At 46.1% G+C, this 24988-nt stretch overlaps 1 protein-coding gene across 25 annotated transcripts in view; it reads left to right on the forward strand.

Annotated features, from left to right (window-relative positions):
* The first annotated feature begins 3612 nt into the window (after positions 1 to 3612).
* ZBTB40 (zinc finger and BTB domain containing 40) overlaps positions 3613 to 24988 on the forward strand; it is a 48847-nt gene continuing 27471 nt past the window's right edge. For 13 of the 25 annotated variants that reach the window (XM_090122798.1, XM_090122799.1, XM_090122793.1 and 10 more), the window contains exons 1-8: positions 3616 to 3744; positions 9498 to 10288; positions 10931 to 11064; positions 15860 to 16055; positions 16634 to 16776; positions 21359 to 21551; positions 24194 to 24330; positions 24751 to 24949. In XM_090122798.1, the coding sequence (XP_089978924.1) occupies positions 9580 to 10288; positions 10931 to 11064; positions 15860 to 16055; positions 16634 to 16776; positions 21359 to 21551; positions 24194 to 24330; positions 24751 to 24949 (1711 nt within the window). In that variant the 5' untranslated portion in view covers positions 3616 to 3744; positions 9498 to 9579. Of the gene's footprint in view, positions 3745 to 7601; positions 7761 to 8422; positions 8659 to 9494; positions 10289 to 10930; positions 11065 to 15859; positions 16056 to 16633; positions 16777 to 21358; positions 21552 to 24193; positions 24331 to 24750; positions 24950 to 24988 lie in introns of all 25 variants that reach the window. The other 12 variants (XM_090122810.1, XM_090122811.1, XM_031607984.2 and 9 more) reach the window with 9 other exon arrangements.

The following is a 24988-nucleotide window of genomic DNA, read 5'->3' on the forward strand; positions in this document are numbered from 1 at the left end:
ACCAGGGCTGAACACTGATGCCCAGCTGAAGATAAGGGCTATGCCCCATCCTGAAAAGAATCTCCTGAAATTCTGACCTGTCTGTGAAAGAAGAGGAAGAAACCTGATCACTTTTAGTAACAGATCCCTGACAAGCGATTCCAGTGATAGCAACCACAGAACCTGGAAACTGGATTTTCTAGAGGTGAATCAGGTCACAGACCTGATGGAGAATCTGAAGATGCACTTTGGAAAGTGTGATGATCTTGAGGGAAGGTTAGGAAGTTGGTCTGGATGCACGCAGTTGTGACAGCAGTCCACCTCTGAAACAACAGAAACACAGCAGTGAAATAGCTCAAATCAATTTACAGTCCCAGCTTTTTAATTTGAATGCCATCATCTCCAAAAGACCTCATCAAAGTGAGTTGCGTGTGTGTGATTTAGCTGAGGTAACAGGGCAACCTACAGCTCTGGATCGTGCTGGCATAGGCAAGAGGACAGGATAGAAGGGTGACAGTGGCTTCTCTGCTCCCCTGGGAAGAGGGGGGAGGATTGAAGGGGGAGGAAATCTGAAGTTTGATACACTGAAAATGCACTTTGCTCAGTACCTCCCATTGCCTCCTCTGGGACAGCTTGGAGGGACTGTGCATGGTGTTCTGCTCCATTAGTAATTACTTTATGCCAGCACATGTAAATAATTACTCTGGCACAGCTTCTCAGCAGAATGTTGTGTGCACTCCTTCTGAGCTGTTGTAGCATTGACCCTGGAGCACAGCCTGCTCTGCTGACTCCCTTGGAGGCTGACAGCGATGAGATTTGTGTTTGCACACAAGTCCATGCATGAACAGCACTCACAGTATCTGTGCAGGTGAAGCATATCTCCATGTGATCTGACCTTTTATGGTCTGCTTCCTCCCAAGAACCAACTGTGCAACACGCTCCTCTCCCTAAAATCAAACCTTCAAGAGAAGCTTTGGGGTTAAAAGTGGAAGGGAGAAAAAAAAAAAAAACAAAGATGTAAGAAGCCTCAATTACCTGATATTTTCTGAGAAAGTTTTTACCTGAGACAGCCAAAGTTACATACCCCTGAAGCAGCAAGGTTTCTAGTGCTAGAGTCCTGGCAACCTGACGTGCCTCTGCATGGTGTGGCAGGAAACAAATCCTTCACCCAACAGATCAGCCTCGTTCCAAATTCCAACAGTGCCCTCAAGCGCTCGAAGAAGAAGCCGCAAGCCAGGGCTTGCTGCCATCAAGGCTGCACTGCAGTGGAGATTATGAACTGGGGGGAGGTGGGGAAGATGCGGTTGCATGGCCTTGAGCTTGCTCTCATATCAGCAGAAGGCAAGGAAATCTCTGCTGTCCCTGCTGTGCTGAGCCGAAATGGCTGCAGCTCTGTTTTACAGCGTCCCAGCTAAGGGACCTGAGGGAAGCTAAAGCAGACTCGGGGTCTGTGCTGCCTGGAAAAGGCAGGTGTATCAAAAGTTGTGACAACAGCATCGTTTATTGTGCCTGCAGGCTCACTGGTGAGGCACCTCTGCTCCTGCGCTTGAGGGAAATACCTCACCAAGACCTACAGGACGACAGTTAAGATGTTTCCAAGAGACAACAGAGGGTTACTGTGATGGCAACTGAAAAAGGTATATGAGGATACTGTTCTTGTTCCTATTTTCTTGTCCTTTTTCCTCAACTGGGGAGATTATTCTTCGCCTGAAACACAACATTGGCTTAATTTGCAATGCATGGCACCCAAATCGTTTGAGTGAAGCAGCAAAGGGGACAGAAACAAGCAGATGAAGAAGCCTGAGTTGTTATGTTTTTGTCCCTTAACCAGAGAATCACAGGACTGTCCCCTCTAACCATCCTCCTTCAGCCCTTGGGGAAAGCCTGTCTAGTTTCCCTGAAGCCAGATACTTGCTGCTCTCATCCATCAGTTCTCATCATGCTCTGTCATCTCTACAAACTATCCATCACCTCCAAGGCAGGAGACTGTAGCTGCTCTGTCAGCAGGATGCTGTCATCCTGTCAGCCAGTCTTGAATCAGATACTGCCAAACATGCATTTCATTTCTAGAAGCTCTAGAGCTGATTTCAGCCATCCCCTCATCACTTTTGCTTTAAACTGGGCAGCAATGGGCATTCAGTTTTCTCCTCTCTATAATCTCAGTTGTGAAAAGCTGCTATCCCATGGCAGCTCCAGATGTTCTCCAGAAGTACTGTGGCACAAAGCAGATACCATACAGACAGGCTCACAGACAGTAAGCCAAACACTCATGCATCACTGGATGCCATCTTAGTGCCAGTGCTGCAAGTTCCTTCCCCACTGATTAGATCTCAAGATGGAAGGTGGTCAAGCATTGGAACGGGCTGCCCGGAGAAGTGGTTGGAGTCCCCATCCCTGGAGGGATTTAAGAAATGTGTGCTTGTGGCACTAAGGTACACAGTTTAGTGGTGGGTTTTGCTAGGTCAGGTTGGTGGTTTGATTCGATGCTCTTGAGTATCTTTCCCAGCCCACATGGTTCTAATGTGATTCTATGAAACTACCAGCAAATGCATTTGTGAGAAAACTGGCAGAGCTGGAATTGACAGCTCTAACAAAGACAACTTGTTGCTCGAGGCTGGCAAGGATTGTAGTCTGAGCATCTCCTCAAGGAGGCTTTCTCTGTAATCCTACCAGAAAACAGCCAAGCCTGCCTTTCTTGCATCCTCCAGAAGTGACCTTGAAACCTGCTGCTGCAATACCACTTGTATCCTAATGGCCCCAATTGCAGGCTGTGCCATTCAGAGCTGAGGATCTCTGGCATTGTGCAGAGGCCCCAGAACAGAGCAGATCTCATCATGACATTATGGGTTCTTAATTAATACCCATTTGTTTGCAAGATGATCTTCCTGACCGCATGCCAGCCTCAGAATTTCATTCACATCCCTGTAGAGAAGGCTTGACAGTAGACAGGACACACAGCCCCAGTCCCTGCCTACCTGCTGCTCCTTACCAGCTCACACACAGCCTGGTGTCAAAGCTACACAGCCGAGGCTGTTATCCCTCTGCCCTATGCACTTATCCAGAAATTAACACTTGCTCATGCGAATGAGTTGGCTCGTTAGGTCTTCTTCTCCATCTATCAATAGATGGCAGCAGATAGCCCTCCTCCAGGCATCAAAACACAAATGGCAATACCTGAATTTGCACTGTCTCATGATCCCTTCCCTTTCCTTCTCTTTCCCTTTCCTTCTCCCCACCTTCCTTTCTCCCTTTCCTTTCTCTTTTTTTTTTTTCTCCACACAAAATATGGCCAATCCCTTTTACTTCCACCATTTCAAAGCCCATTCCAGAGAGCCCTGCCAGAGCTGCATGCAGAGCACCCTGCAGTTGTCAGGTGTGCAAGCTGGCACTGTGCAACAACTAATTCAAAGAAGATCCCCATCTGGTACAACACACAGGGAAGCTTCATCTGCCCTGACATCCTCCCTGGCTGTATCTCCTGCCCAGGTCGGGTGGAAGCTCCCACTGAACGCACCCTGAGCCCTCTGAGCGCCACTGCCCCAACCTCCCTCAGAGCAACGAGCAGAACCGCGCATGCGCCTCCCCGCCACGCTGACTCCTCCGTCACGTGGCGCGGGAACCAACCCGCAGCCGCTTCAAGATGGCGGCGCGCGTAGAGCGGCGTAACGCCGCTGAAGGGGGCGGGAGAGGCTGTTGTTGAAGCTTTATTGTTCCCGCGGCTGTCGCAGGGCGCGCGCCGTGTTCGCCGCGCCGCTCCCAATAAAGGTAACCATGGCGACGGCGCGGAGTGCTGTGCGCTGGTGCGGGTTTGGCTCGGAGCGGACCTTGTTCTCCCCTCTGCTCTGCGCTGGGGAGCCCACATCCAGGGCACTGGGCCCAGTGCTGGGCTGCCCAGACCAAGGCAGGCAGGGAGCTGCTGGGGAGAGCCCAGGAGGGCTACAGAGAGATCGGGGCCTGGAGCATCTCCTGTGTGAGGAAAGGCTGAGAGCCCTGGGGCTGTTCAGTGTGGGGGGGAGAAGGCTGAGAGGGATCTGAGCAACACTTAGAAATGTCTGCAGGGTGGGAGGCAAGCGGATGCGGCCAGGTTCTTTTTGGTGGTGCCCAGAGACAGGACGAGGGGCAACGGGCACAAACTGGAACCCAGAAGTTCCATATGAATGTAAGAAAAAATATTTTCATTTTGGAGGTGGCAGAGCTCTGGAACAGGCTGCCCAGAGAGGTGGGGCAGTCTCCTTCTCTGGAGATACTCACAACCCACCTGGATGCTTTGCAGTGTGACTGCTCTGGGGAGCCTGCTTTAGCAGGAGTTGGGGGATCTCCAGAAGTCCCTTCTAACATTTTTGATTCTGTGAACTTCGTGGTGAGGAAGCAGCCTTTGGAATAGGGACCAGAATTGAGGTCTTCTCCCATCTTGCTGCACCAGCCCCTGTGCAATGCCCCATTCATATTGGTTTATCTCCCTTTCCAGTATACTTAATTAACTAATGAGATCCACCACTTTAAGTGCTGAAAACATCTCTTTTAGCCCAGACCACAACTTAGTCTTTCTTGGAGATGCAGGAAGCAAAGCTTGCTTCCTGAATAAATGCCAATAGGTTTTTACATCACTACATCCTCCTCTGGCTGTGTTTTAAGGCATCTGCACTGGCTTCTTTTGAAGAGTGGTTGTGGTACGCAGAGAGGTCCTTCTTCCCTGCAGGGGTGTTGGGGCTGTGAGGGTGGTGATAGCATTGAGAGTCCAGGTGCTTCTTGACTCACTCTCAATGCGTTCAGCTCAAAACAGTTAAGACTAACAAGTCTGGCACAGCTTGCCTAGAGATGTGGGGGATGTCACATCCCTGCAGACACAAGGCTGGGCTGGAGGGGCTCTGAGAACTGATGGAGCTGTGGGTGTCCCTGTTCATTGCGGAGGCATTGGACCAGATGGCCTTTAAGGGTCTCTTCCAACTCAACAGTTACATGATTGTATTATGATTCTATGACAATCAGTGCTTTCAGTGTTGGGTATAGTGAGATAAGGATGAGCAGATTGGAGAGTAAGCTTTGGCCATTGCTTTGGTTTCGTGATTGTCTTCCCCTGGATGATATCACCCCTTTGTTAGGGCTCTTGCTTTGAAGGGTAATGGAAAACTTGCTATTAAGTACTGAATAACACCTATTTGTTTTTCAATCTGCTATATTTCCATGTAAAGCATCAGCGCAGACAGCCAAAATGTTGCTTGTTTTTGTGACGTATATTCTGCTGCTTTTAGAGACTGTGGAGCACCGAATTTAGTCAAAGTGTTGTTTGTTTTCCTCTTATCTGTCTGCACTGATGCTCTGTACTGAAGTAGAATAGATTGAAAAACAAATTGGTGTGCCCTGGCTCCTTAGACTGGATTTTATATTACCCTCAGGGAGTGCTGCCTGCTCTGGCCCTTTGGAGCCCCCCCCAGGGAAAGGTAATGACCTCTCAGCCTCTCTCAGCTCTTCAAAGACACAATTACTTCTGGTGGGAGAGGTGAGAAAATTGAATTGCAGTACATGATTTCCTGGCTTTCTAATAACCCTTTTTGTAAGGTCATCGTCTTTGCAACAAGAAGACAGGTGGCTGATAAACACACAAAAAGAACTTAGATTTTGATTCCAGGCTGTCAATGTCTTTAACTCCTGCACTGGCTCAGAGCTGGATGCAGATCTTTTTCCTTTTATGATCTGTGCACCAGGCTGGGTTGGTTGCAGGGTGCTGTCAGCAGAGGGAGCACAAGGCTGTGGGTTTGTGCGCTTAAAAAGCTGTGTGGGGATATTGCTTAATTTCTTGGCAGTGAAGCGTTCATTATTATTATTAAAATCTAAAGAAAGCCTGCTGCATGTGCATCGCAAAAAAGAATCCCAGACGTGGACTGTATCTTTGTAATGGCCACTGAGGTGTTAACTAATCACAGAATCACCAAGGTTGAAGAAGACCTACAAGATCATCCAGTGCAACCATCCACCTATCGCCAATAGCACTCACTAAACCATATCCCTCAACACAACATCCAAACATTCCTTGAACACCTCCCTGACTCCACCACCTCCCTGTGCAGCCCGTTCCAGTGCCTGACCACTCTTTCAGAAAAGTAGTATTTCCTAACATCCAGCCTAAATCTCCCCTGGCGCAGCTTGAAGCCATTCTCTCTATCCTATCACCAGTTACACGAGAGAAGAGGCCGACCCCCAGCTCACTACAACCTCCCTTCAGGTAGAGAGCAATGAGGTTTCCCCTGAGCCTCCTCTTCTCCACACTGAACAATCCCAGCTCCTTCAGCTGTTACTCATCAGGCCTGTGCTCCAGACCCTCACCAGTTTAGGTGCCCTTCTTTGAACCCACTCCAGGGCCTCAATGTCTTTCTTGCAGTGAGGGGACCAAAACTGAACGCAAAACAGTACTCGAGGTGGGGCCTCACCAGAGCTGAGTACAGGGGGACAATTACTTCTCTGTTCCTGCTGGCAACGCTGTTTCTGATGCAGGCCAGGATGCCATTGGCCCTCTTGGCCACCTGGGCATACTGCTGGCTCATGTTCTGCTGAGCATCAATTAATACCCCCAGGTCCATTTCCTCTACACATCTTCCAGCCACTCCGCCCCAAACCTGTAGCGTTGCCTGGGGTTGTTGTGGCCAAAGTGCAGGACCCAGTGTTTGGTCTTGCTGAAATCAATGCAGAAGGCAAGTTTTGGCATTGTTTTTGGCATTATTGTGGCATACAAGCTCCTTTTGCTAAGGCTGAGGTGGCAGTAAAATTGTTGTAGTGCTGCTGATTGGACTAGATGTCCTTTAAGGGTTCCTTCCAACTCAAACGATTCTATAATTATGACCTTCTAAAGGAATGAGAATAATGTCACGGCCTTACATTCAGGAGAGGGGTGTTCTCATTTGGGGGTTTCTGGAGCACCTATCTGCTGCCATCATCTTATTCTTTTCTTATTCTAACCTAGCCTAGAGAAAAAGATGTGATTCTTTCCAACTGTGGACTGAAATACCCAGGAGAAGGAAGGGGGAGCTGCATCAGACAACAGAGAGTAGTGTTTACTGCAGACCTGAATTTGAGAGGTTCAGAAGAAGAGGTTTCTTTGCCAAAGTGGCTGTCTTGAGAGCAGTCTCAGGTGCTGGCTGCTGCCTAACAGTGACAAAAGGACATATATCAATATATGGTTGAGTGGAGCCTTAGAATTTCAAGTGCTTTTCAGGACTTGACTCAAATTCATTGGCTTTGCAGTCTCACTGGACATCAGTGGAACCAAAATAACTAAACTACCCTGGTGTTTTCCTCTGTAAGCTGGGACGTGTCACACCTTTCCTTAAAAGATTCATCATTCTTTGACAAAGCCTGCCTGGAGGGCAGCTAAGATAAGCACATCTCTCTTTCCTCTGTCCCCACTTCTGTCTCCAGTGAGCCGACATTTTTGGAAGAGGAGGGCAGTGTTTGTGTGGCTCAGGTGTCAAAGGCTGCAGCAGTCAACTTAATACATTTTACTTTAAGTTTGAAATCCAGAAAGAAAAAGAAGAATACCTACAGTGGTCTTATCTTTGAGCATGGCTCCAAAGACGATGCAGAAAAGCTTTAGGCTGAAAAAGTGACAAATGGCTTTTTCTCACCAGTGGTTCTGGCAGAGGCAGATAGCTCATACTCTGCAAGCACTCATCGTTGCTGAAGTATTATCTGCTCTCAGAGAGATTCCAAGTTCAGCCCAGTTCTGCAGGCAAATCTCCCAAAAGTCATTTAGAAGACAGCTGGGAGACGAAGCTGGGCAAATTCAGGTAAGAAATGAGGCATGTATTTTAAAAGTCAGAATGACTCACTATGGCATGGAGGGTTCTCATCCTAAACATCAGTTCTTATCGTGAGTAGGCACCTTTCTGGAAGAGCAGCTTCAGCCAAACCCAAGATATTAAGACCAGAAATCTAGGAGACAGTGACAGATGAGATGTCAGATTGCTGCTGGTGGTCCCTTCTGGCCTTCAGCTCAGAATAAAAGCTTGAAGACTGCTATAAGTAGCAAGCAGTTGCCTTGACGATGGTCTTGGCAGTCACCCCCCTGTTAAAAAAAAACCCATCATCATTCTCTTTGGCAGGACTGGATATTTTGGTCCCTATAATTAAGGAAATATAATGTATTTGTACAAATATATTTGGTCTAATTACTCAGAACACATTTTGCATAGCTCTAAACTATTGTAATAAAGATGGCAAGGTGATATTAGGCTGCTCAGAGCTTTCCTGTTTTGAGTTGTCATGGGCAAATATATCTTCAATACCCTTGCCAGGAACAGAGGGAGCAGACGGTGCTGCTGCTTCAAACTGTGGAAGTGAGAGGTTTTGTGCACAAGACATCTCTTCCAGGGCACTGATGTTTCCTGCTTGTCCTTTAGGAAGATCCGCAGCTATTATTTCTTAACCAGCAGACCCAATTTCATTTCAGATACTGGAAGCTCTTCAACTCCAGGCAAGGAGTGGGTGGACTAAAACTGCTATTACACTCAGCCTGGCAAAAGAAATGGGGCTCTTTCTTCTCCCACGTTCGCCAGCAACTGCTGACATCAACTTGGTTGTCTGTGATTTACAGCAGTAATACAGGGAGGATAACAGAACCCTTACGTTTAATGGGATTGAAGTGCAGGTGGCCAGTCCTGTGCATGGGTGAGGCAGTGCTTCAAGGTGATGTATGAGCAGCATTGGCTAATTAAAACTCATGTCCTAATGGTAGGCAGTATTATTTTTGTTCTCTGTGAGAGAGCAGGAAGCTGAGTGAGAAGATGCTAAGCAGTTGAAGGTCTTGTAAACTGTGTCCATCCAGGTGCTCCTCCTTTAGCACTCATGCTGTTTTGTTTCAGCATCATTGCCAGCATCCATGTTAGGCATCTAGTGTATAGACAGGAGACAGTAACATCTTTATCTTGTCTAGCAGAGATAAAAAAACTTGAGATATCCTGCTGATAAAAATTCTGCTGGTGGATCTATTTTTTTTTCTCCCAACAGCAACACAGGAAAAAAAAAAAAAAAAAAAAAGGAAGGAATAGGAAAAGAGATGCTATAATAGACGAGACTCGGCCTATGGACTTCTGCCTCTGTGCTGTACGATCAGATCACTTAGTGCTTTGTAGGTCAAAATCAACACCTCCGATTTTCCTCTGTATTTGATAGTCTGAGCAGGTCTTCCTGCATTGGTTCCCTACCTGCCCTTTCAGAAACTGACTGCTGAATCCAGCATCAGCTCCAGTTGCTGGATACAGACAAAGCCTGGCACTGCAGTGCCTCAATGAAAAGCATTCGTGTTTCTTAGAGCTGTATGGTAGGAGTTATGTCAGGGAGTCTCAGTATTCACTCTTAAGCTCTCTCTGAAGTAGTTACATTTGAACAATATGGGGTAAGTTGCTGAATTTGGGGAGTCAGAGTCAAGAATGGAACCTCTTTCTTGCTACAACCACTAAACTACAGCACAGTAAACTACAGCAGGTGTCAAATGAAAAGTAATTTTTTGTTTCTTTTGCTAGCAGGATCCTTTGTTTTTCCTTTAGCTGGACCTTGTGAAAGCAGTGTGAAGACCAAAGCAAGAGAAAACCACTAGATTCAGGAGCCATGGAGCTTCCCAGCTACAGCAAGCAGCTGCTGCAGCAGCTGTACACTCTTTGCAAAGAACAGCAGTTCTGCGATTGCACCATCTTTGTTGGGACTGTTCACTTCAGAGCACACAAGGTTGTTTTAGCTGCTGCCAGCCTGCTTTTTAAATCTTTGTTGGACAGCACAGACACCATTTCCATTGATGCTTCTGTGGTGACACCTGAGGAGTTTGCATTGTTGCTGGAGATGATGTATACTGGCAAGCTCCCAACAGGGAAACACAACTTCACCAAAGTCATCTTTGTGTCAGATAGTCTGCAGATGTTTGATGTGGCTGTTAGCTGCAAAACCCTACTGAGAGACCTCATCAGCTGTTCAACTCAGGATCAGGTAGAAGTCTCTGCCCATGCAGCAGACTCATCTGGAAGCAGTGCTGAAGCAGATAACCTGCCCCAATCTGAAAAACCTGCTGCTGAAGGAAAAACAGATGCCCTGCACCCTTCTGGCCCTGGAGAAGCAGAGATGGAAGCAGATATTTCTCTTCCTGAGCAGGAGCTGACTGTGAATCACACCTGGCTTCACCAGGATGTGATGCTGAGCAGCTCGGGGTCCCTTCGAGAGGATTCAGGCTCTTGTGCTGCCCAGCCTGCCTGCACAGAGTGTGGTTGCTGTGTCGAAGTGGAGCCTGCTGAGCCTCTGGAGAAGAAAGGAAGAGTGAGCGGTTTAGGTGAGCCTTGACAGGATTGCCTCTCAGTGATTTACACTTGAGTTGCTTTACTTTTTTTTTGTCACGGGGGATCTTTTTCTCTGTGTTTCATCTTTTAATTTGCTATGGGTTGGTAACAGCACTGACGTGTGCCCCTTTTCTGTAGGGACTTTCTTCCTTTGGCACAGAGCAGTGCTATCCTTTGGCCTTTGTGGTTGTTTTGCTCTTAGCACTTTACCAGAGCTATATTGAGCAAAACTTTTCTTATCTATTCATCTTTGTATAGATGAATATCTTATATATTGCATCTCATGTATAGTGGGATCTGTGTTAATGCAGCACATGAGGTTTGTAATTCAATCTTTATAGCAGTAAGTGAACAGAGTTGCCTGCTAATGCTACTTTATCTTTTAAACTCATGTTCAGCATGGGAGGGAAACAGAGGCTGCACTGGATTTAAGATAAATGTTCCATTTATAACTTGTGTTAAATAAACTGTTGGTTTTTCCTCCAGGCTGTGTGATATCTTTAGAAGGGATTTGTGAGTCACAGTTTCCATGTTACATCCAATGTGCTGGTTACAAACTGATGCTTTTCAATCACATCCCGCTTTCTGTGAATCCCTTCAATTAGCAAATAACTCATCTTGTTTCTCTCTCACAGCAGCAGAGAGCAAAAGCTGTAAACTGGATTTCTTTCTTCAATATGAAAGTGTTTTCTCAGAGGCCCTTTCTGATGCCCAAGCCGTGCTGAGAAGACTAGAAGAGTGCAGAGAAATTGATGCCTCTCAAAGGGAGGTAGGTGTGTTTATTGGATAAATAATACAAGTCTTTTCTTCCCCACCCTGCTGTGGGCTAGAATAGTTCCATCCCTGCTCAGGAAATCTTTTCATAGGGAAACTGGGGCTCTGGTGCTTTGTTATTAGAAGGGCAGATTGTGCTCACCTGAATGATGCACCCAAGTAACATCTGAGACAAAGCTGCTTGTGCATGTAGGTGATAAAGTGCATGTCCTGCCCCAAAGACATCTTTCCTGTGCTAGGAGAGCTCCTGCACTCTTCCTGTTTGTGGCATTTGCCTCGGGAACTGCATCAACATGGGAATGACTGACACATGGGATCCCAAAATAGATTTCCTGTTCCCGTGGTGAGGGCTTGCTGCGGAGCAGCTGCTCTGCTCTGTGTTGTGCAGGCCGCTCACGAGGAGCCTTATGGGTGGGGATGGATACAGGGCATGCTGGCCTGCTGTCTCATGGTGCTTCTGGCAGCATTCAGCTTGAAAAGCTGTTGTTGCAGATGAATGATGCTCAAGTTATTGTTGGAAGATGTTTGAGTGTAGCACTGAGTTGGTGCTAAAAGGGATATTCTGGGCTATGAACAACAGATACCAGCCCTCGCACAAGGCTTTAAAAGCAGGGAAGTCCTGGATTAGGGGACTGAGATCTCTGATTTTAGAAGCTTACTGGGTGGGAAGCCATCTGGTTTTGAATCACCTGGACCCTCTTGTACCAGCATAACTGTGTGATGCCAAGACATCTTTCTGTTGAGGAAAACTGAAGCCAACGTGTTTATTAGAAAAAAGATGTGTGACAGCAGGTAGAAGAATTCCCTCAAGTCAAGGAGTACAGATTTATTTTCTGATAAGCCTTTGAATGTTGATGGGTTGGAAGTCTTTGTTCCCTTAGCAGCTGGCCCCTTTGACAGTGTTGAACTTATCTGGGGCTCTAAGAGGTGAGATGTGGGTCCTAATTCATGGTTACGTAGCAAGCCCAAGCCTGGCCAGACTGACAAGCACCTGTGAGTGTGTTGCTCTCAGCATGCCTCCAAAGGATTATGTTTTTGTGTGTTCATTCATCTTGCAGATTAGAAAACCGTCAGGTTTAAAGTTGTCCCAGCTTTACACATGGGCAATTGGTGCTGCAACTGGAGCAGTGCCCCTGCAAGAGTGCTGAGCCCTCACAACGCAGACAGGTGCTGCCTGTGCCAAGCGTAATCTCCTCACTCGTGCACAGTCTGCACAGCACAGCACTCACAGCCCGGCGTGCATGCTGCCTTGCTTCCGTGATGGTTAAACAGCCCTGTTTTTCTGTTGCTTTGCAGTAACTGTAATGCTTATTGTGTCTCCAGCACTGCGAATGCATAGCAGATGGGGTCGGTGGGCCCATCTATGCCATGTGCCCTGCCTGTTTTGCTCCCGAATGAGCTGTTGCTGTATGATCCAAACGGGGAGAGTTCAGAGACAGTGTGGGTATCTGACTGCAGAACAGCACCTGGGCAATTTTTCTGTAGCTATAAATAAATGCTGAATAAATGAGAAATGGATTTTCTTTAAGCCTCGCAGAAAAATCACTTCTCAGCTGCAACAAGCATGAAAAGTGTTAGCCCCAAAGGCAGTGGGGAAAGGAGGGGGATTGCAGCCCATTCTAAGTAAGGGCTTAGGAGAAAACTCTCAGCTCAGCCCATTCTGTCGCTCTCTGAGCTCCCTGCTGGGATAAGCAGCATCTGTCGGCACCGGCACGACTCTGAGCTCTGCTTCCAGCAGAGGGTGTTGCTTTTTCCTGTAAGGGCCCGGTGTTTTCTTTGGGGAAACACAGTGGTGTGTTTCAAAGTCGTGCTTAAAGAGCAAGTTTAGTTGAGAAGAGCACAGCTCAGGATGTGTAACAAGGGCTGAAATTATGGCAATGGTAAAAAGTCAATGGATTTTTTTTTTCCCCTCCCTCTTTTTTTTTTTTTTTCTTTTGATTTCCTTTTTATTTCACTACTTATTTGCTTTAAGTCTCTCGGGCACCTTTGTGCAAGTGAAAGCCAGTTTGGAAGACAGTGAGATGGCTGTGGGTGCAACCATGCGATGCAAGGAGCTGCCTTTTCCTCATACTGAGCACTCTGGTGGGGAGTGCTTGCCATGCTGCAGAGGAGAGCTTCCATCCCCTGTGCACGTCCTTCTGCTCTCAACTCCTTTGTGGGTGCACTGTTTCTATCAGCGAGCAGTTTTTGACAACAAAGCCCAGGCAGGCACAGCACTGGGGCTTGGAGTGTTGGTGGAGATGTTGCAAACCTGCCTGTTAAAGCTGAGGCTGCTCTGGCTCCTCAGGTTTCAGTGGGGCTTTGCCTTGGATGTCACTCTATTTCTGTTCCTTTGCTCATCCATCCATGGGTGCCTCGTTGCCAGCAGCCCCACAGAATAAGGGGTTGTGCTTTGCTCCCCTCAGGTGTCGCTGCTTTATTTCCTACTACATCCAGTAGGGGTTGGTGAAGTTGTGGGGTTTTTTTTTGTTTGTTTTTGGGCTTTTTTCCCCACTGAGGTTTGTGGCTTTGCTTTTGTCAGAGTTTTTACTTTCCTCTAAGTTTGCTGCTACTTTCTGCTTCCTGTGCTGAAAAATGCAGACGTACCCTTGTAAGTTGGTTTTCTATTTAGGGAGATGTGATTTTTTGGGGGAGTTGTTTTTTGTTCTGAAGTCTCTCTCTGTAACTCGCATAAACTATTCCTATCTAATTTGGTTCTGGCCTGGATGAAACCTGCTTGGAAATGAGAACGAGTCTGAAATTGCAGTAATTTGGGGAAGCGTAGAAGAGCTTTGCTGGTGTCAAGTCTTATCTTCCTGTGCTTTCTTAGAGAAACTCAATTCAAATCATTGCACAGCTCATTTGTTCCCTCTGCTTCTGGTTTCAGATGAAGTGGGGAGTGTTGATTCTCTAGCGCAGAATAAGTGTCACTGTGCTTGTGGAGCATTTCCATTGCATATGGGCCTGTCCAATTATTGCTGTCCTTCATTTGCAGCTGCAGGAATTTCTGGATGCGGCATAAAAGTTTCCCTTTATCTCCTGCATCCTGATGAGAAGTGCTTGCTTGTGTTTTTGCTTGTTTTAATGGTGGCAAAGCTGGCTAAACTTTTCCCTTGTTCTGGTGCGTTCGTGTGGAAGTTTTGGCAGAGTTTGTAAAAGCAGCACAAGTGGAACCAGTGTCCTCTGCTATCTCTTGATCCCTCCTACCACTTGAGGAGCTTGTGTTGCCCTGAAGCTGTTGTTTCGGAGAGCTCACTCAATAATAGTTGGTGAAGTGGCTTTCTGCTTGGATCACTGGCACTTGACAGTGAATAGAAGTAGAGATGAGGTTTGAAAAGCCAGAGCAGTGCTCCTCCATCTACAGGGAAGAGGCAAGACTGCAGCAAATGGATGTGATGGTGTAGGGACTGAATGTATTGGGAAAGAAATTTCTCATTGTGTGAGATCATTTTGGTGCTGAGCTGGATGGGTTATGGACACCACCACTGATGTGCACGAGCCCAATTTTGCAGTGGGCACTGATCCTTTTTGGTGCCACAACTCAAGCTGAAGCCATGTCTTGGTGACTCTGCTGCCCTGCCCAGAGGGTCTGGGAGGTGGATGTGCGCTGCTGTGTACTAATGTGGCTATGAAGGAATTTGCAAATATCCTGTGCAGTTAAAACCTAATGGATGAGGCTGTAATGCATGGGAACCTTATGAGTAAGTGGAAGCTGCAATTCCAGATAATATCGCTATTTCTCCAGCTCTTCCAGGTTCTCTGGGAATTGTTATTGCTTCAAAGTAAGTCTAAAATGCACTGTGCAGTCTTTCTAAACAATACTAAAAGGCTGTTGTTCCCACTGAGCAGTGTGTCTGAGGAAAGGTCTTCCAGAAAGAAACTATAAATAGCAGAGCCTTTCCCTTTCTCAAAACTCAGTTCTGCTAATGAAAACCGTGCACCGAGGAAGGGATGTTAACTGAAGCTCTGGGTAGTCATTCTGTGCTGATTTTAATTTTAATTAAGGCTTTTTTCCTTTATAACAGAGCCCTTCATGTCCATGTCTCTCCGTTTGGCAGGAAAAATGCTGTTAGAGGGTAAGAGCTGGGGCTCCTGCAGCTCTCCCTCTGCAGATGCTCTTTGCAATAGGTCATCACACTGTCACGCTGCCCTAATATGTGAGCATTTACACCTGCTAGGAAAAGCAAGTCCACCATCCCCCTGGTGCGGCCTCAAGCAGTTACATTCAGTCTTTTTATCATAGAAATAAAAATGACAATGACAGCAGAAAATGGCCGTTATCTTGGGAGCAGGGCTAAGCTCTCCACTTCAAAGGTACTTTTATAGCATCCCTGGAGTCTCTAATAAAGGATGCCTGCTCTGAAAGGCTGGCATCTCTCATGGAGAGCTGGGGAGTGTGTGTCTTTAGGGGCAATGTTTACAGCGTTAAAGGGCTCCAGGGAAATGGGAGCAAGAGTTCCAGCTTCTTTCTTTTCCTTTTATTTCCATCACTGTGCAGGCATGTTTGCCTCTGGTTGCCATGTGGGGTCACAGGAGTGGATTTTGGAGCTCTGAGCTTGATTGCCAGGTGTGCAGAGAGCCCACAACACAGCACTTACGTGCCTTATCTCTAAAGCTTAAGCCCAAAGCATTCGCTGGGAGACGTGACTCCTTAATGACTTGAGAAGGGGGATTCCTAAAGTCCCACCAAAATGCTCTCTGCTTTCTGTGCATGTTCTCTCCTTGTTCCTCAGTGAAATCTGCTCTTTATGTCAGCTTGCATTAGGCAGTTGACTCTGTTACTAAACCTTTCCTGTGTTTGCCTGTTTTAGGTTGTGCTCACCTGTCTGGCAGAGGCAGGGGAACAGTCAGTGTTCACGAAGCTGTTGAGCAAAGTGAAGGATGCTCACACTCTGAATGCTCAGACCCTTGTGTCTTTACTGAAGCTGTTTCAAGATGTGAATCCCAAGCTGAGAGTGGCCTTGCTGGAGAGGGAGCAGGGCAGTGGAGAGGTCCTGCAGCAAACAGGTATCGAGAATTGGACACAGCTTTTGGCAAAGTGAGTGGGTAACCTTACAGGCAAAGCTTCAGAAGATTATTTGTGTCCCCCTGGCAGGCTGCAGTGCTCTAGCATTTGTTCAGAGCTTGTATCCTTACTCATATGTGGGAGGCTTATTGTGTGCTGGCCAAGATCCTGGAGTGTTTCTGCTCCACAGCAGTGGGGTGCAGGCAGTGCAGGGCTCTCCCCATTGCTGCCTGCAGGGTTGGATCGATGGCTGCACAGCCAGCATGGGCTGGAGCACAGCTGAGCCTCGGGATTGAAAGCTCCTTTCTTACTTGAGTCTGACACAAAGCAGTGGCCTTGCAAACCTGGTGTTAACCTCCAGCTTGCTTTATGGCTTTGTGCTCTGTTAGATAAATGAGACGTTTTCCTTTCATAGAGTTTAAAGAGAATCGTAAAGTGGTTTTTCTCTGCTGCTTGTGCTCAGGATGAGCTTTGCTATTCACTTAGATCTTTCACAGAGTCTCACTCGCTTCAGGAGCCTGTCAGTTCCTTCAGACTGACTTGTTTCTTCTCTTGTGCTTCTGAATCCTTTTCTCCCCAGAGAGTGCAGAAGAGGGAGAGATGCTGACCGCTCGTTTGCTGGGATGCAAGGAGGAGCTAATCCAGAGCGTGACACAGCTGAGCCCCATTGTAGAGTTCTTGGAGGCAGCAGAAGAGGGATTCCTGACCACCACGGAGAAGCGGGTAACAAATCTGAGATAAGGGAAGCTCTGTGGGTGAGGGTTGTATGTGTGGGTCTGCCAGGCACTGTCTTTCCACACGGTTTGCCCAGTGATGCTCCAGTCTCACCTGGTGATTTCTCTCTGCACAGCATGGACTGCTTGTGTTAGCTGTCTCAGTTGCTTCCATGCTGAACTGTAGGAATACTGAGAGCTGGACTGCAAAAGTGTAACCTCAAGGCCAGGGGGAACACTGACCAGTGTGCCAATTTGTCCCTGAAAGCAGAAACTGGGGCAAAGGAGGCAGCTGGTGTTTCTCACAGTCTCCTTTTGTGAACCTGAAGAAGGCTCTGTAATGCAGTTTGTTTTCAGCAGGACCATTAAAATTGCGTGCTGCCTGCACACCAGTTATATCCTTGTAAATTCAGTCATCAGCTTGCCTTTAGCTGACTCCCAGGTTCTCTCTTCTTTAACTCTGTGCACACAGTTGCCTGCAAGTGTAGCACATCCACTGACAGATTTTTTTTTTTTTTTGATGACTTGAGTGCAGCAGTTGGTGTGGAGGACTACTGCTTTCCCGCAAGCAATTGCATTATGTATGCAGAATTGCAGAAGCTATAAAGAAAAAAAACCCATCAACCCAACATTGTGCACAACCTGCTTTCTTTTGTGTTCTGATGGGAGCTGCCTATACCCTGCCTGTGAAGCTGAAACTTGCAGGTGTCCTAGCATGCTGCGTTCAGTACACGGCTTGCAGACGACCTGTCCTATTTTGTCACATCAGTTAGTTCCCCTGACATAGGATTATAGCGAGAGGAAAGCACTGTTGTGCTCAGTGGCATGAATGATGTCTGCTTTCTGTCTGAGTGAGTCTGACCAGGGCCATGACAGGCTGGCTGAAAATGTTTGCTCTTCTTATAAGTGTCTTGATTTTTGTCTTGCTCCCTTGCACGCAATCCCTGACGAGGTTTCCAGCATGGGGCAGCCTGGAGTATGGCCACAGCTTGCAGGAGGGCCGAAGAAAATGCTAGGGATACCCAGAGGTGCCATAATTCTGACCCTTGGGTATAGCATCTGGTAGCATTCAATTGCATGATCATACATTCCGGCATTCACAGGGCTTCTGCCTTGGTGCAGGGGTAGTGTTATTCAGTATTTCTTCTTGTGCTTTTTGGTTGCTCTCTACTCCCGCACTGTTTGCTGCAGAGCCTCCAAACCCTGCTCTGAATACAAAATCCTTCTCTTCTCAATGGGTTCTCAAGCACAAATGCTCCTGTTTTAGCTCGGAGGTTGCTGACAAATAACAAATGTATTTGCAGGGGACCTCAGTGAGACTGGGTGCACAGCTGTACACTGGAAGGTGAGGCCCAGGAAAGTAAGGCAGAAATTGCCATATGTAGACTGACCTGAGGGGCAGGGATCCTTTGCTGCCATTTTTTATTTCTTTAAGTTCTCCTTTATTTGTTTGTGCTGTTTTTTTTTCCCCCTAGACAACTGGAAATGTGTATAATGAATTCAGAAGTTGACTTGATTAAACAGTGGGGCTGTGGCATATCTCAGGTGTGGAACGTGGAGTTATCAGCCACCTCTGAAGGTTTCATCTTACTGAATAACATGAGAGCTCTGGTCTGGCAGAGATAGCATCTAGTACTCCAAGATTTCATAAAGATGAAACTTTTCTTCTTGCAGTCACTCCCTCAGCAGACAAACTTGGATAAAATGAAAGAGCAGGGTAACCTCTTGTGTGTGATGTCTTAAGTAGTTGCAAAATTCAGTGTGACCAATCCTCAGTACAGCCCTGAACCTGGAGCAGCACAGTAGAAACATCCATCCTTTCTTTCTGCACATGAGTAAGAGCTCCTTGCTAGGGTTTATTAATGACAATGCAAACAAGGTTTCTTGCCATTGTGAGAGCAATCCTAACTGGGCATACTGGGGAATGCAGAAAACTGCCTTCAAACACACTTGGGGGTTTTCTGACTGTCCCACTCAGATGTGGTCAAAAAGAGTCTCAAAATCACAGCCAGGGCCATCTGTTCTGGGCCTGCTGGAATGCAGCACAGAAACTTGTCTGGGAGCAGCAACAGGTTGTAGTCTGAACTCTTCATAAAGATGCTGTTCTTGTACCCCTCCTGTGTTCTTGGAAAAGATGACTTCAAAATGAGTAATCAGGGGTCATCTCGGCGTGAATTAAATGGGAGATTCACTAACAGAGGTTTTTGCTATAAAAGGACAGATTTCTAGAAATGAGAGAAACTAATTAATGAGTTCAGCTGCTCATAAGAGCTCAGGAGGAGCTGTTGGATTCGTTTCTTTCATGTTAAAGGTATGAGAACTGTCTGAAGTTTGTTTCCTCAACCAAAGAGGAGAATTTGTACAGGAAGTTGCAGACCTGAGGGAATAAATAACTTGAAGAGTATTAGACCAAGAGGAGAAGCTGCCAGGATGGCTGCAATGGCCTACAGACAAAGGACTTCGCTTCAGAGGTCTGAAAATGTCTATAAGAAGGAGGTCTTGCAGCTCATCAGGCTGCTGGACATCACAGTATATGTTAAGTGAAGAAGCAAACAACTGTTCAATCAAGTGAAAAAAAAAGAGGTTAGTGAGAGGAGATGACCCACAATCTCATGGCTGAACTGAGGGACAAACGCAGGAGAGCTCTAGCAAAGATACAGGAATGGAAATTTCCTGCAGCTGAACTGAAACCACAACTCGAAGGGTGTAGGGGCAGCAGGCTGGAGGAACTAGCCCACACCTCACATGGCTGTGAGAGCAGTTGCAAGGTTTATGACTGCATTTTTCAAGCTGGGAGTAGTCCCTACAATTAGAGACCAGAACATACGTGTAGAAAGAGGGAAGCAGTGATCCGAGCAATGGCTATGTTGCTGTCCTGTCTATGGCTGCACAGGAATATGCACTGGGACAGGCTGGAAGGCTTGTGTAATTGAAGCACTGCATGTAATCAAAGAAATGGAATAAAATGCAGCAAGGGTGTTGGAGTAAATTGTTTCTGCCTGACCTGGAATCTTTATTTGATGAGATAAAAATGGGGTTTTCTGCCTCAATCTAGACTTGAGCAAAGCGTTTGAATTTCATGTGGGGAAATTGTTAAACCAAACGAAATCTTGATATTAAAAAGAGGAAATAGCTTATTGGGAGATAACTACAGGTTGTGCTGAAGGCAGGATTGACATGTTGAAGCAAGGTTACCAGCAGGTTTCTTTGTACTCAATTAATTGCTAATGCTGTTGACACAAAAATATCAAAACGTGGTAGGAAGACTTGGTGATGAGCAAAGCCATGGGCTTTCCTCTATATGGAGGAGAATCTGCAAGTGGGAGAAGGATAACATGGCTGGAGAGCTGAGCAGTGAGAATAGGAAGATGGAAGGGTGCAAATTCAGAACAAGAACTAAGTCTAAAACCTTATCTGAAATACTGTATGCAGTTCTTGTCTTCCTCCAAAAAAGATGAATTTGTATTGAAGTAGAGTCAGTTGTTAAGATCAGGGAAGTGGAGAAGCTATTTTATGAGAGAAGCTGTCTTATTTGGACAAGTGAAATGAAGACTGAGAGGGAATATGGTCCTGCTTCTATAAAGAAATTGGAGAGAAGAATATGGTAAACAGAGAGTTTAGAAGAGCTTTTTAAGCTAAAAGATAATGTTGGCAGATGAACAAGTGGGTATACACTGGCCATGAATAAATTTAAACTGAAAATTAGAGGAGTCGTCTGGGGTATGAGATTGTGGACGAGCTTCCCAACCTGAGGAAAGGGAGCAAAAATATAACTTTTTTTTAGGACAGATACTAATAATTAATGGGCCGTGTATCTAGTTTCTGCCTGTGTGTGTACACTTCTACGATGCCCCCCCATTCCCCATAAACTGGCTGTTTTTTCCCCATAAAGACTGGCTGTCTTTACTGGTTGTGCTGGGGAGCTGCTACTACGGCATGCTTGAACTAGAGTGATTATATCTCACAGATGAGCTGTCTCATGTGGACTCGTCATAAAAATAATCATTCAATTAATAGGGTGTTTATTTAATGAGTCTCCTTTTTTTGTCTCCTTGTCTTCGAGTGACAAGCAGAAAAAAAAGAAGGGAAATGAGGGAAAAGAGACTGCCAATTTAGAAAGTCTTTGCTAAAAATATTTAATGAAGAATTGTTTTGAACACTGTCTTTGAGTCTTTTTTTGATTCCTTTGAAGAAATGTTTTCTGTTTCATCAGACATTTCCAAGATGTAGACTTGGTGTAAGAGCCCACTGGGGTACTTTTCAAGGTGCCAACTCATAGAATCATTTAGGGTTGGAAAAGACCTTCAAGTCCAACCATCCAAATGACCTACCAAGCCTCACCACTAAACTATGTCTCCTGGTTCCACATCTACACATCTCTTAATTAATCCCAGGGATGGGATGTCTGTCACTTCCATGGGCAGCCCCTTCCAATGCTTCATCATCTCCATAAAGAAACTCTTCCTGATAGCCAGTCTGAACAGTGGATATGGATTTGTTACATCATGATACTGTCCCTTTTTCTTTAGTGTTGTTTAGATCCAAGAATTTGAAGGAAGTGTAGCAGTTTCTTGTCTGTTTCTTTGTTACAGGTAGTTTTGAATTGCTGTGAGGGCAAATCCCAGAGGGAAGCCATGGACAGTCTGCTCAAGAAGGTGGAAGAGGAGAAAACCCTGAAAGCTGAAAGTTTGGTCAAGCTTCTCAGGGCTGTGAAAGCATCATTCCCTGGTCTCCATCTTTTACTGGACAACTTGGAGGTAAAAGCAAACATCTCTGATGGCAAAGGTATGATGGCTACATTAAATTCACACGTTTGGGGGCTTAGTGAAGGGAATTTTCAGGAAGTCTGTATGGTTTTTTGCATCTCGCTGTGCTCTTACAATCCTAATTTCGCTTCAGGGGAATAGGATGCCCATTTTATGCAAACAAAACAGATCTGGAACCACTGATTTGAGAGGGCTCGGCTACAAAACAGCCCAATGCATTGCAATGAAAGTTGCACGGGGGAGGATAAAGTTAGATATTAGGAAAAATTAGGAGAAATTGATTCTCAGAAAGAGTGATGAGGTATTGGAATGGGCTGCCCAGGGAGGTGGTGAAGTCACCATCCCTGGAAGTGTTCAAGAACCATGGAGATGTGGCACTGAGGGATGTGGTTAGTGAGCACGATGGGCATGGGTTGGGGTGGGACTGGGTGATCTTGGTGGTCGTTTCTAACCTTAATGATTCTGTTATGGTCACTGATTTGTAATCTTCTGTGTGTCCCACATTCAATGGCCCCATTAGACATTTTGGAGTGCTAGTCCCCTTGTTGCTGGGTGTGGGTTTTTTGTTTTTTTTTGCTTGCCTGTTGTGCTGCCAGGACTTGGCTCCTCATCTTTCCACTGGTGGAACAGCTTTCCAAGTATGAGTGGGTGTAGGCACAAGTCTGAGCAATTCAGATAGACTAGCAAATTTCACCAGCTCTGAAGTCACTAAAAAATTAAAAACTAAATTAATATGCAGTGAAATGTAAATTACTGTTTAATAGAAAGCAAAACTGCACTCATAATGCTGATAACTTCCTCTGTAGCAAACATTCCCGACAGGCAATTTGCTTTGTCATTTGTTAAGCACGATTGCTTTCTTGAAACATCAGACTCCCAACATGCTTAATTATCTAGTGGTAATACCCATTCCAAGGAGGAGCATTCCTTAATTACATAGAGTTGAATCTTCTCAAATTGCAGCCTGAACAAACAGAAGCACAAATATTTCTTATCATGGAAATGAAGAGGGAGGGAATGATCTGAGCCGCCAACGGCTGCCTTTGCTGTCCTGTGCTGTGGTGCTAACAGACTCACATGGAGCTCACAGCAGAGCTGAGTGCATTTGTGGCAACTCAAGTCTGTGTAATAAAATCAGAAGCATTTTGATAGGAAAAGGGGAGAAATATAAAAACTTGAGTTGGGAATGAACCATTAAAGGCCATCTGGTTCAACCCCCTGCAGTGAGCAGGGACAACCACAGCTCCATCAGTGCTTAGAGCCCCTCCAACCTGACCTGAATGTCTCCAGGGATGGGGCACCCACTGCCTTTCCTTTTATTTGTTATCTGTGCCCTGATCTATGTGGGGTGCATGCAAGTCAAAACTTGCAGAGTTAAATGAGATTCTCTTAACTTCACCAAGGAGCAACTAAGCTGTCTCCAAAAGGTCTTTGTCCAGGGAGTTTTTCATATAAGCTCAAAATCATCCATTGATTATTCCACAGATTGCCACTGCTCCCTTCCCCACCTGGGAGAACTTTCTCTTCTTACTTTGCATTGTTTGTATTCTGGGTCTCAAGGACTATGTATTTTTTTCACCAACCTGTAGTTATTGTGAGTAATTGAACTTTCATTTGGTGCTGAACCAAAATGATTTAAAAACCTAAGCACGCAAACGAAAAAAACATGCACAGATGTCCTGGATGAACTACAGCTTTTTATTTTTGTTTCTCTTACAAAAGTGTAACTATGCATCTTCACCTCCAATTCTGTAACTCCAACAGTGGGGGGAAAAAAAAAAAAAAAACAAAAAACCTTTCAGGCTTTCAGGTTCATCTGTTTGGCAGTTCCCAGTTTTATTTATCAACTAGTCTGGGGATGAGTACAATCATAGATTATTTTGGGTACACAGCATATTGTCCCAAATCTTTCCATTACCCTGGGTGAAGGCTAGTCCTCTTCCTTGAGTTAGTTCATTGTGTTCTGCTACTGTGATGTCTACTAAGAACTGTGCTGTTACTCTGGAGTTACTGTGTCTCAGATTCATCAGGTCAAGTCTGGAATCAGATATATGAGGAACAAATTAGGCTAAAGTTGTATTTTTTTGTGCATAAGAGAGAAGAGGGTGTTACTGCTATTTTGCAATCCCAAGTCTGGTTTGTGTTCTCTTAACATTTTCACCAAAGACAACTCAGCCCACTCAGTTCTTGATTATGTTGAACCATATGGGTGTTTGCAAAATGTTGCTGTGTTTGATAGTTGCACACCGCTGAGACAGAGTGTGCTGCAGAGCTCCTTCATGGTGGAGTGGATCTAAGACTCAATTAAAAACTGCTTTCAATGAAACTGAAGTTAGGAGTTATTGGGAACTTCTTGATAGCAGGACATCAGAATAGACTGAAAAACATGAGGTGTTGTCTTGACATACAAAACCACACATTTACCCACCCTACATGGCTGTAAACGAAGGTGAAACCAAATGTCCTGAGAGTAAGTGGTTGGCAGCCCTGCCTGTGACAAATGTCTTGGAACAAGATGATCTTTGAGGTCCCTTCTAGCCCAAGTCATCCTACAACAAGGGAGATCTGGCAACCTTGGTGTTTTCAAACTCTCTGTAGCTCTTGAAGCCCTTTGGGAAGATGCTGTGGTTGAGCTGTTCTTATTCCTTCACTTGCTTTCAGCCAAATGGAGTTTGGAGGATTATGGAGCCCAACTGCTGAGACGATACCAAGAAAGGTTAGTGGAGCACCTCATGGACACTCAGACACTGCTGCGTGGCATTTCTGCTGCACAGAGCCTGGCTCCTGCTGACAGAGAGGTAAGCAGTCTCCTGTCTGTGTGTTAAAGCTGATACTGAAAGCAAGGTGTCACAAGGACTTGATTTACTGGTTGTCATGGCTTGGTTTTGGGGCAGTTCTCCGGCAGGATTCAATTTAAAGATTCCTCCTTAGTATCAGATAATGGGAATGAAGCAGTTGTGTGCAGGAAGGTGAAGATGGGTGAGGAAGAATGGCTGATCTGGGGACTGAGGAGAGATGAAGCAAGGAAATGTCCAATGCGTTTCAGCAAAAGGTTGGGCTTTGAAGTGGTTGTTGCTTGGCTTGTATTGTGAGCCAGGTCTCAAGCAGGGCAGGAGTAAGGGAAGGCTGGGGCTGGGATGAACCATGGCCTTGGCTAGGGCCGTGCTGGGCAGATGGATGAAGTCACTCGTTAGCACCTCACTGACAATCTTTTGAAGGCAATGGAACAGATTGTGAAGTGTGAGACCGGCTCAGGTGGCTTCATCTCACTTGTGTCTGCGGCGCTGGAGGAGCAGTCTCTGTCTGTTTCTGTGGTCTGGCAGCTGCTGCTGGCTGTGCGAGAGGCCGAGCTGCCGCTGAACATGCTCATGGAGGAGATCCAGAAAGAACCGGGCGCAGAGCTTTTCTTCCAAGCAGGTAATGGCCTCAGTCTCCTCTGCACTTTTCCCGCTGCTG

This window comes from Phasianus colchicus, chromosome 22 (genome assembly GCF_987193195.1).
Source record: "Phasianus colchicus chromosome 22, bPhaCol1.hap1.1, whole genome shotgun sequence".
Lineage (NCBI taxonomy): Eukaryota > Metazoa > Chordata > Aves > Galliformes > Phasianidae > Phasianus > Phasianus colchicus.